Genomic DNA, 12,416 nt, shown 5'->3' on the forward strand with positions numbered 1-12,416 from the left:
AAAGCCATAAAACATTAGTGAACAGGCCACAGGAGTCACCAGAGAGGATCTGGAAGAATGGGAAACCTGCCCAGTTCCTGGAGGACAGACGACTCAAAGCTGTAATTGCTGTTAAAAGGATCCTACAAAACACTTAAACGACATCACGTGGTTCAGGTCGATGGAGGAGACCAGACCAGCAGGTCTCTGGAGCACATGAGGTGTATTCTTCTATTCTTCTACCTAAAGATTAGTCCTGAAATTTGATCTGGTTTCTGTTATACTGCAGTAAATCACCTTCAGGCTGATTGTTGGTGCATGTTACACTAAACATATCTACATCTTTTTGTCAAACAGCACATGCTACGACTGTACATTTTACTTACTTAACAAAATAAGTATAATTATGCATTAGGAATATTTTGTTGTATAAGTGTCCTGGATGTTTTAGAAAACAGTGGGCTCGGTTCCAAATTACCCACTGGGCTCGGAGCGACAAAACAAGCTGTGCTCTAGAGAGAGCTTGTAATAGATTGCAGTGATTCCCCTTGGACATGCTGTTGAGCAGGTGGTGCCTTAGCTGGTGCAACACACGGCAATGAATTTACCATTTCCTGCCCCACCATCTGACTATAAATCATACAGTCTGAAAACACATTTTTAATAACCAAAAAGGCAATTAAAATAAATTCAGCAGAGAGTCAGAGACAACTCTCTTTGCAGGTTATTTTCCTCATTAAGCCGTCACACGGATACAGGACTTACGCGTGATCCGCTTTGATTTTACACTCGATTTCAACAGCAGTGTTGTTTAAAGGACATTTAAGGGACTCGCGCATGCAGCATAACTCATGTACAGCACAGCACAGGGGTCTGTAGACTGTGGACTGCAGCTGGCAGCGACAGTGAAGGCACCACGGATGGGACAGTAGCAATACGCTGATTAGCGTGAAGAGGAAGAAGAGCAAAGCAATTCACGTGATGTAGGTTGAGAACTAGTAAACAGCCAAGCTGCATAGTCGAACAACAGGCAGGTTTGCATGTCCATTCAACAGGTTTAGCACTAAAGAGCAGCTTCCTCCAGTTTTTACCATCTGCTCATTAAAATATTTCTATGAGTGAACAACGCCTGTGGTGTCAGTGTCTAGAGGAGGCTTTTAGTTTAATGACAACAACCAAAGCAGCAAAATATTTAAATAAAGTCCTTTAAATGTAAAATGTGTCCATGATCATTACGTACAGTACATGAGGTTGCACAGTTTTAATGAAACCAAATGATGATTGCAAAGAAGAGCAACACATATTACAGTACAGTATATGCATGTACAGTATGCTGCCGTTTCAACAGTTTCAGTAGAAAAAGTCCCTTCCCAACAGACCAGGGACCCAACAGCTTATTTGTGCCCTGCTAAAGCCGCCTACAGCAAGAACCAGCTGTCCACAATCGGCTGGTTTCCTCTGTCTGATTAGTTGCACAGTCACATGTGATTAATCCCCCTGGAGTTCACCTGTAATGGTCATATTTCACTAGCTTCTCTGACAGGGAGGCATGAAAGCCATTAACTGTGCTGAATGAGGCAAACCTGATATTATGACTATTGCCTGAGGGCTTTAAAAGGAAAAATACTTTTTTTTTTCTTACTATTTACAAACCTCTATACAAAACTTCTGTTTAAAAGCAAAGCGAGGATACTAGAAACTATTTGAGAGAAATAAGTACAATTATTAAATGTGTTTATTCTCACAGACGATGCCATGAATTCCTCGCAGTGTTGCCAGTCTCATGACTCTTAAAGACAAAAAAATGCAGCACAGATTAAAAGTGTCATGTATTATTACTATTTGTCCTCCTTTGTTAATTTCCTTCCTGTCTAGGGATATCACTGCACAAACACTGTTTCGGTCCAGGGATGTACTTCAGCTCGTCTTGGATGGTATCCACCATAATTAGTTCCTCAACAGAGATGGTGCATCCTCGGGCTTAATGGGGAACAATCAATGCCAACACAAACAGTGTGTATTTCCTCGCGTGCCACCGCAGATGTTAGTTAGAAGCGATTATTGAATCCCTGTCAAATGTAGCTTTTTGTCCTGCTGCAGTTTTGGATGTGCTCATAAAAATATTAGCAGTTCACAGGTTCGTTCTTCTGTAACCACACAGACACTCCGCGGTGCACGCGCACATCCTGGATGTCAGAGTAGAAAATGATATATGCAAACGCTATTGCTTTCTCGGTCTCTCAACCTGCTGTCAGGGGTTAGACATATAATTGTGTTTATGGCAAAGCACATCTACACAGAAATATTCCACCTACACGCACTTTGAAAATCTCATTTATTTTCTACGGCCATCTGCAAGTACTCCACAATGAACCTTGTGAACCGAGTGAATCACTCTGTGTTTGGAGGCTGCAGCACATAAGTTTTCCTCTGAAATGCGCGAGTCTTTCAAATTGAAAATGCGTTTTGTTACATGCACCTCGGTGTTCAGAGGCTCGTATGCAAACCTGCATTCTCAGAGGTGTTGTGGGAATGTTGAAGGCACAACTTGTGACGGTCGAAGAAGCGGCTCCAAGTAAACCTGCGTTACATTTGTAACTTTGCCTAAACAAAGTAGCTGCAGAGCTTGAGGAGGAAGTATAAGAAAATTTCCTCTAACAGCTTGAGCAGCATAATCCAATTGTGTTGTAATAAATTCAATCTACGGTGGGTCTAAAAGGCAAATAATTAATGACGCTGAACATGTTTCATGAACGTTGCCACATTATGGAAGCGGCTCTACTTTTAGTGGCCATAAAAACAACAACTCTATGTAATTGTGCGCCTTAACAGCTTGGAGAGAGGGAGACGAGACGGGCTCCAGAGAAACCGGTGGGCATGAGATGCAACTTGGAGGCATGATGCAACTAACAAGTGTGTTTCAGCATGTTTGGAGACTCTCTGGCCCAGTGGCTGGAATCATCTCAGGTCAAAACAAAACCACCTGACAGGCCAGGACATAAATCACATGTGGGACACGTGCAGCTGATGCCTGCGTACTGTGATTAATGATCCTGTTCACATACCTCCCGTCACTTTCAATAGGTCTCAGATGGGTATCTTGGAATATATTGGAATCTTCTGATCGAAATGCTAATTCTGTCGTTGGCTCCCACCACAATTGGCTCCTCTGTACTTTCAGCTGGATAATATATTCCAAGTCAGGTTCATTGTCTGACTTAGAATTTGTCCTCTGTGTGTTACTGATGTGAGCGGAGAAAATCGCCAAATAACGTTACACGTAAGTTGCCGGTCTAAAAAATATTAATAAGAGTGTCCATTTATTAAATTTTATGAACATCCACGTATCACCAATGCAAATGCTAATGGGTAATTTATGGCTAATTAGGAGCATATTAATCATGGCAAAATTAAATTGAGTTGCAATGTGATAGTACGCACATTAATTCCCTACACACATGCTCTACAATTTGTGTCCCCTTCACAGGGCCAAGTGCATCTAAGTGCTGCCAAACACATTCTAAGCAACATATTTTGCACACTTGAACACACCACTACCCAAGACTTCGGTGTCAGCTTCATTAAAATGCCTGGCTACTCACACACTTGCACCTTGTGTATGCACAAATTTACATGAATGATTTCACCCTGTTTTGTCCCAGCTGGAGACCCTACATGACTCTAATGTTAACAGACTACATAAAAGTCTGCACGTTGGAGCCTATTTTCGCATCTGCGCATCACTAAAGGCCAGAGCGGCTCTGTTCTTTTAAAGAACCGAAACAGAAAATTAATATTAAAGTAAAAAAAACAACATGAAAACGATTAAATATGGTTCTTTTGATTACAGCACATGACACCAAAAGCTGAGATGTTATGATGATATTCTCGTCCCTCGCACACAGATAGCACAGATTTCCCACTTTTTCCACATTATATTAATTAATATAGAAGCATTTTCTTACCTTCCATTGGACAATCCAGCAGACAGACAGCCAACTGAGGGAACGGGCTCTCTCTTTGGTTGGCTCATTTGTCTTTGGAGCACCTCATTTGCGTTGCAATTACCTGAGAAGAACATATAAGTGAATCCTGCTGCCTCTGACAATTGAGATGGAGTGGGCATTTCTGTTCTGGGCAATGGAATGAAAGAAAAATCAATTGATAGGAGGTTGAGACCCTGAAGTTAGAAGGGTTTTTTTTTCTATACAGTGTAATTAACTTGCACAGAAGCCAGCAAATGAACAGTTCATAGAATCTTCTAGAGGAATATGTGTTTTCCATTTTTTTAATCATTGTTTCAGAAGGTTTACAGCTCCACACATTAGACACAAAACACAAAAATATACTGTAAAAGTAATTCAATCCTGATCCAATCCTGATATGAGCATTGAGCACACTTCAAATTATAAATCACCCATCCATAAAATCGTGGAAATTGCATTGCTCCTAACTACAGTGCCAGTGAATACAGGGCAGTTGTTTGACATTTATAGCATTTAACACCACACAGAACTTTAGTCACAATGCCAGATCAAAGCTTGATCTAATAAAATGGATGCTTTAAAAACACACTAGAGGGAGAAATCAGGCAAAGTATGCATATTTGTTTGCAGGATTGTTGCCATGCCCCCATCATAGATCAGGGGATGCTTCAGCTGAGTTTGCACTTTGCTGCAAACAATTGAGCGATCCATTTTACATGTCACACACTTACTCATTCTGGGCTTTTGCTTTCTTTGCCGTTCCAGTGGCATCCTCCCAGCGTTCCCCCGTCGTTCTTCACGGGTCCTTGATTGCTGGTTTCATCCGTACAGTGCCTTCCTGTTTATACCTCCACTGGCCTTAAATTGCAGTACGCTTTGAAGACGATAGTGTCAAAAAAAAAACAACGATTTTGTTTCAATGAAATGAATTTCAGCTTGTATTTATAAAGAAATTGCCGCGAGAGGAAAACACACAAACCTTTGAGTAAAAAGACTAATTTCACATGCTCTCACGTCTTCAGTGACAGGTGTTAAATAGTCCATGTCACCTGGTAAAAAACAACAGCTACGCTGACATAGTTGCATGAAGTACTGTGATGGGGGAGGAAGAGCTTCGCGAAAATAAAGTTTATATGAGAAGTAGTACAGTCTGAGGAAGGTAAAAGGTAGAAGTTGCTTAGAAGTGACACCTTGCTACAGTTCTTATGCAGATATTCTGCTAATAAGGAGAGTCGCACGTGCTAACTAATATGCTGCTGGCCCCCAGGGATTCCACACAGCTGTCTACACCTGCTGAGTAGTTTCTCCTCTACTTTAGCTTTGTCGCTTTCCTTTGAACACAAGAACATCCTGATGGCTATAATTAGCTCTGTCACTCTGCACTTGTACACAAGGAGCATGCTGCCATTCATTTTCCATCCCTCGCATGCTACATGCAAACATTAGGACGCCTTTTCAAGCTTTGGTTTCTCATTTACTTTGCCTCTGTCTTACTGAACCTCATCTCGCTTTTCTTTGTGTTTTAGTAAATGGCCCCATGTGCTACGGAGGTGCATCTGTAAGCATTCTGTGGGGTAGAGTTAGCTTTGAGTCAGAGTGAGGAGCTATGGAAGGCAAAGTTTGAAAAAAATAGGACATGTTACACAGATTGGTGGAAAAAAAGGAGTTGCTCAATGATACCGTGAAATGCCTCTTCATCTAATTATTTCCCTTTATCTTGTACTAATGCAGCGGCACATTGTCTTTGAAAAGGGAAGAAAGGGAAGGCAGATAATACTATTATTATGATGGAAAAACAGTGTCTGTTTTATCTGGAGCTCCTCACAGGGATTATTAAATACATACTCTTAATTTGTCACAATTAGAAAAAAATAGCACTTCATAGGCAGCTGTAAATGTAACTAGTCTGGTTCTCATGTCGGCTGCACTTTCCTGGTATTCATTATCCACCACTAGCTGACAGGTGGGATTTCTGTTGGTGTTACGTTAGACATTGATTTGTATTTCATGTATTTAAATGTTCCTCCACTGCTGTAGGCGGCCACATGTACCATTCATTTACCAGTACAGACACAATAACATGTAATCATCCTTTTGGAGACCAAACTTTGGGAAAACTATTGCATAAGCTATTTTATTTTGTGTCAGAATAAACTGTTTTAAAATATCTTGAAAAAATAGTACTGTACAGTATGTATTTTTATTTTTGTTTAGATGCCAAAGGACCCACCTACAGGGATGGGCAACAGAGAGAAGAGAAACTACTCCTGCATCCTGGAAGTGGTACAGGATGATGAATGATGCGCTTAGACCTAAACATCACATTAATCCTCTGGCCCAGTGCGACTCCCTCAAGGACACAGCAGCAGTTTCTCTTCCACGATAAGCACAGGGCAAAAGACGGGCAGATTGTGAAGAGGAGGACACTAGTTACGAAGCACAGGGAAGCGGGGATTGGCCGGCGTGGCTCCAGAAAATGGAGAGGAGAGGGGAGAAGTGGACGAGGAGCCTGTTGGAGCGAGAAGAGCATGAGGGGACGACATTAGAGCGAGCAGAGGGGTTGGAGAGCAGAGAGGGACGGACTTGAAACAAGAGTCACTGGAGAGACAACACAGAGGGGGCAGCAGGAGAGGACAGACGGCGTGCCAGCTTACACACCCTTTAAACACACACGGAAACATACTGTACACCCCACGGAGCGGAGTGGGTCTGGATTTCATGTTGCTACTGCTCGACACTGATGAACATATTCCTAGAAACGGGGAAGGGCATGCAACTATGGAAACAAGGGCTTTGCTGTCCATTACTGCTGCTAAAGCATCTGGCAACCCAACTGTCACCTCCCGATCAGCCGCCCCGGGTACAGCAATCACACTGATTGAGAAAACTAACCATGCACAAAAAAGTCATTTCACCTGCCAATGAGGGAGATCTAACAATGTTGTGTCCACCAGAAACAAAGGATGCTGCTTTACTGCCTGAACAAAGCAACCAGGCACATAGCAAGACAAGTTTCAAGTCTGTCTTTGTGATCACCCTATTAGAGATAAGCAACAGAGTCCGTGATTTATTAAGCCTAAACTATACTTAAAAAGCAATCTGACCCGCTGCGTGTCCCTGAAATGCTTGTCAGTGTAAACAGCCAAATAGCTCTTCAGTGTTTAGGAAGCTGCCTCTTCCTTTTGAAGGCGCTTGGTTCGGTCTCGCCATGTACAGTTCTCTACCTAGAGGCGTGAGCATTTATTACTTTCTTCTAATATCAAGGAGACCAAAGAGATCAGTAAAGCAATTAATCAATCACGTCGAGCTGTAGCCCAGTGTGCGGAATGAAGATGGTTCTATATTGTACTGCACCTCTGGACCTTGAGGGCAGTTTTTCTACAGAGGCTCCAGAGAGTGATTTTTCTTCGGATATGACTACAGACGATACAGCAAGTGTTGATAAGACACTGAGTAGTGGGAGCCATGTCTATGATGCTGATGTATTATATGTCAAGTTCATTGTTCATGCAAATGAATTATGCAGTTCTAAACCATATACATTTATACTCATATACTTACTAGACTATACTTATAGTCTCTACCATGGCTCCCTCACTGAGTCACCAACAATGTAAATGATCTGATACCGTTACCAAGAAGGAGAAGCTCACCTGCTGCTTAGGGTCCAGTCATGTAATCAGCAGCCAGGGTCAACTGTGTGACAGCGATGTAGGGTTTAAGCATGGTGACACAATATCCACTGACAATGGAAAAAGGCTTCTACTACTGTATACTGTAGGCTGTAGACCTTTCATTTTCCATTTCATTTAACAAATTCATTTATGACCCCACACCATTTACTTCTTCATTATGTTGACAGAATGTCACCATTATGGATGTTTAAACTTCAGAACATTATCCAAATTCATTTTTTGTGTTTAACCATCGCCGGAGCTTTGGATGTTACTTCAGATGTCTCATTTCCTTTGGCTCGGCCTCACACTGAGTAACAGTAATGTTTGACAGCTTAGGTACTGTATATGATGAAGCCCCGAGATGTTTTCCCACAGTATGTGGTTTGCATTAATGCTGATGTTACAGGTACAGACGGCATTCATTGCAGTACACCTGGCTGTGCCGTATCAGAGCATAAATCTTGTTTCCTTCCAAGCAGAGGCCCTGTACATGTTTATGCCACAGTCCCGCAGTGTTTACTGGTGTTTACTTCCTCTCCATAGGCATGCGTGTTTATTGTAAATACTCAAAAGGTCCTGTGTTGTTTTATGCCCTCCACACAAATTTCACTCATCTGTGACCCTGACAAAAAATAAACAAGCACAAAGTGAACAAATTCACATGTATTATTGATTTTCTCACACAGATCATTCAAGTCAGTCAATAATCCTAGAGGGAAATACAGCCCATGCCCCTGGCTATTTTTTAACAGTGATGCACTGTAATGAATGCTAGTATCTGAATTAATTTGAAAAAGCAGATGAAAAGATCAAATATCAAAACATTGCTTCATTTGACACCGCTGTCTTTCTGCTCTGACAGCACTTGACTTATAAGATCTGAAAGTGAGCCAGTGCCCTGCGCTTTAAGAAAGTGCCCTCATTCTTCTTCCTCGTCTATTGTGTTTAGCGAGAACTCAGCGTTGATAAATGTCTCCGTAACCTTGGCAAAAGTCACGCGGAACACATCCCCAGCAAGTTCTGCTGTCAGCCAGGGGTTGAAGTCAAAAGCAGTCTTCATCACCTATGCACGCTGTGTTATCATTATGAAAGCTCGAGGAGCCCATGCTGAATGAAAAGAGTATTTTGGGGGGGAGCTGATAGGAGGTGACGCGTCCCAGTGAAAACAAATAATCAGCATTTTCTAACAAAGGTTCTGCCAGTGCTGTAGTAGTTTTAATTAGCCTATATAAGCCGCCTGACCGTATTGGACACAATGCCATGTCATAATGAACCTTAGTTTCTTCTACAGATCCATTCAGCTGTGGCCAAAAAAAAAATTCGTCCTTTGCTATTTAATTAAAGGCCAAGCTCACACTCCATCACATTCCGGTCTCTCCCTCTGTGTGCAGCAAGGCCTCTGTTTTGCTTGAGTGTTTATAGAAGGAGAAATAAGTTGGCATTGTTGGCATTTATTTGGATGTGTGACCTTTTTAACATGCCTTCAATTGGAGGCCATCGTGCCTTCTCACTGGAGCTAAAGCTTCTGTGAAAATGCCACAGTGTGAAAGTGGATAATGGGAGAGTAATAGGGCGGCCGTTAGATTTGTCTCCAGAAGAGATAAGTTGCACATGCAAAGAGATCCCGCTCGCAGAACAAGAAATTGCATTAAAGCGGTTTAACGTAATTCATGGATTCTCTTGGATCTCTGCGTGGAACCGTGCCTTTGCAGCCACGCACGCTGTCTGTTACTGCATCATTTATTTGGCTCCCCTTTTTTTCTGCAGCGCTCTTTGACTTTAATGCTGTTTTTGACAATGAATCGTTGTAAAACTAAGGATCTCATTCAGTGGTTTGAACAATCAAAGCTATTTGAAACCTCACCCGCACGAGATGCTGTAGTAAGTGTGAGGTTTGTATCTGACTCAAAAGCTAGAGTTTGTTCCATCCGACAGTCTGATTAACACTTCTGCTCTCACAGCAGCTGATCGCAGCCTCCTCTGACTTACTGTGCATCAGCACGTCAACACTGCCTGTATAGTGTGGTAAACATGCAGATGCCCGTGTAACCTACAACCCAGCTCTGATGCTGTCAGATGGTGTGGACGCAGTAGAAATGAAGAGCAACAGGGTTGGTTAGCTTCCAGTCGGCCTCTGTTTAGATTCACTGTATGTCACCCTATGGGCCAACATTGGTAGGCATAGCTGTGTTTTACAAATATTAGTTGGACAAGAAACCATTTGCCAAGCAATCTCTCCCCTTCTGTCTCTGTATTGTTTGAGGCCGTGTGCAGCACAATTCACCTGCCACAGCTGATTTTCCTCTTTTTCTAGATGATGAAGGACGACAGTGAAAAACTGTAGAATTCTGGAGGCGTCTTATTTGAAACACCTCAGTTCTTAATCTGCACAGAATGTGTGCTCCTCTTGGGACTGAGAGTCATAGTTTAACCACTGATTGTTAATGAAGATCATCAATGACGTGAGACGATAGAAGATGCAGGCAGGTGACCAGGCTGACGCAGAGCTTGATGCCTATTTTACAGTATAATAATTGGCATTTCATACGTGTACTGTTCAAATAAAAAGCACTGTTTCCTTCATGCGATGAGTCAAACTCCCTGTGGCATTAAAGTCTCATGCAGACTAGAAGCCTACATTTTGTTTCTCTGCTGTGCTGCTGTCCACCTCCACACCTGTTCTGTGTGTGGGGGTGTCAGGGGCAAAGTTCTTTTTCATAGTTTATTGGTATAAGACCACTTATATATAAAACAGCACAGTAATACAGTATCATTTGCAGTTTCTTTTTGTTTTTCATTATACTGTACAACTACTGTAATTGGTAAAGATATGACTCTACACTTACTGTAAAATATCTCACTGCAGAGACTACACATTCTGCTGGGCAGTGTTGACTTTCTGCAACATTAAAAGGAGTGGACAAAGCAATAAATATTGCATTATATCATATTTATTTGAACTCACGTCTGTTTGATGAAGAAAGAACAGCCCAAAGATGCAGCATTGTAGTGCTTAGCGGAACCTTTCTTGCATCATTCAATACATGTTTTATTTCACAAACACCAGAGAGACAGCTCAATGCTCATACACAGAGAATATTTGGGAATCAATAAAATGTTATTTATTCATGTATTAAATTGGTATCTCCCTACCTTATGTGCTAACAGCCGAGTACTGGAAGAATGTTTGTTATTGGTTTGGGTTAAAAAGAGTGTTTCCAGGACTTGATAGAAAAACCCGAGACCATTCTAAACACTATTGTTGGCTAAATTACACTCATTCTGGGGTTTCCTTCGCGATCACAGAGGATGTCTGACCATTAAGTTGCCGCATTTTCTTTAAAATTCATAAAAATGGCTTTTGAAGATGTTGGTTTTGTTTGCTGAAAAAGAAAGAGCCTTGGTTAGTCGGGAGAAGGAAACTGCAAAGACTGCGCATTTATCAAAAGCTCTCACTAGATAGACAATATTGATCCAAGATGTGGAAAGGTAAAACCTCTGGGAATATAAAGGCAATCTCTCTTTTAAGCAGTTTCAAACCAACATTCTAGCATTTTTTTTCTCTAACAGGCACCAGAGTGGTTGTCAAAAGTGTCAAATTAGTGTTTGTATGTGTGTCTGCATCCTGGTGCATTACTAAAAAATTGGCAGTGGTTTGTTCACAAATTGATTGTCTGGCCGATCATTACTCGCTTATGTGGACCTGTGCCGTCTGGTCATGCTGCACCACTTTGTCCCCCGATTTCAAGTTGCTTAGTGAAATATCAGCATAGCCTGCAGGCATGATGGCCAGAGCTATGAAAATAACACCCATGATGCTAAAGTCCCACATTGCCCTTAACAATGCTCTCATCATCTTGGCAAGGACAGTGACAGCGATAGGGCAGTGGAGCTAATTGGGGTATATTCAGGATCTATAATTGACAGGCGATGTCAACAAGTAAGGTTAGCCACAGACAAATTGGAAAGCTTTAGTTTACTACAAGGTCAAACATAATTGACTGTTGGTTTTCTAATGTCTATATGTACAAAATGTAAATACATATGTATGTAAATAATGTCACTAAAAAGGTCCAGGCTTGAGTTTAGGTTATAGGTAAATTAAGTAAAAAAACTAAATTGTTCTTATAGGGAACATGACACTGTAACAACATAAACTCTAACATCCAAGATTCTGTCTGCTCAGGGAGAGCACTGTAGATGTCAAGAGGCTGCAGAACTCTGGTGGAGAGTGGGGGGGTGCAATAATGCCCCATATTACAGTACCTGCTGTTTTTGAACACGGCGCTCGGTCTAATAAAACTTTCTGTAGATTTACTGTAGGGCTTTGTATTTGTGACCGGGAAAAAAGCTGCAGACTGTAAGTAGAGGACCAGTATAGCATATGATGCAAGTAAGTGCATATCCAAACTGTTGAATAAAAACCTGTAATATATAACAGAATAATACATAAAAATGTAAAGTGTAAGTGTGTTGCTTTTACTTTCACAATGAACCACTTTGTGTGCAGAAAAACAGACTGTTTCAGGACATATTTGCAGCAGTTGGGGGCAGGGGTTGGGGGAGTTGTAGAGATTTAATCAACTAAACGCTAAGACCCCAATACATCATGCAGACACTACTGAACATCTCATTTTAATTCTCTCACACCAAGTGTAAAAGTAACAAGGATTGTAGTTCAGATTTTTTAGTCTGCACTCTAAGCTTTTTTAATTTGATATGTTGCTAAATTAATTCATACACATGGAATAATAAGACCTGTCAGGTCATAAAT

At 41.5% G+C, this 12,416-nt stretch overlaps 1 protein-coding gene across 9 annotated transcripts in view; it reads right to left on the reverse strand.

The window, feature by feature from the left end:
- LOC114867131 (myosin light chain 4-like) overlaps nt 1-12,416 on the reverse strand; it is a 231,467-nt gene that overhangs the window by 182,244 nt on the left and 36,807 nt on the right. For 3 of the 9 annotated variants that reach the window (XM_055513698.1, XM_055513697.1, XM_041073215.2), the window contains one exon: nt 3,945-4,047. The exons of 5 other annotated variants lie outside the window; for them this stretch is intronic. In XM_055513698.1, coding sequence (XP_055369673.1) covers nt 3,945-3,951 — 7 coding nt within the window. In that variant the 5' untranslated portion in view covers nt 3,952-4,047. Of the gene's footprint in view, nt 1-3,944; nt 4,048-4,696; nt 4,840-12,416 lie in introns of all 9 variants that reach the window. One more of the 9 variants, XM_029169528.3, reaches the window with a different exon arrangement.

The sequence above is a fragment of the Betta splendens genome, chromosome 12 (genome assembly GCF_900634795.4).
Source record: "Betta splendens chromosome 12, fBetSpl5.4, whole genome shotgun sequence".
Classification (NCBI taxonomy): Eukaryota; Metazoa; Chordata; class Actinopteri; order Anabantiformes; family Osphronemidae; genus Betta; species Betta splendens.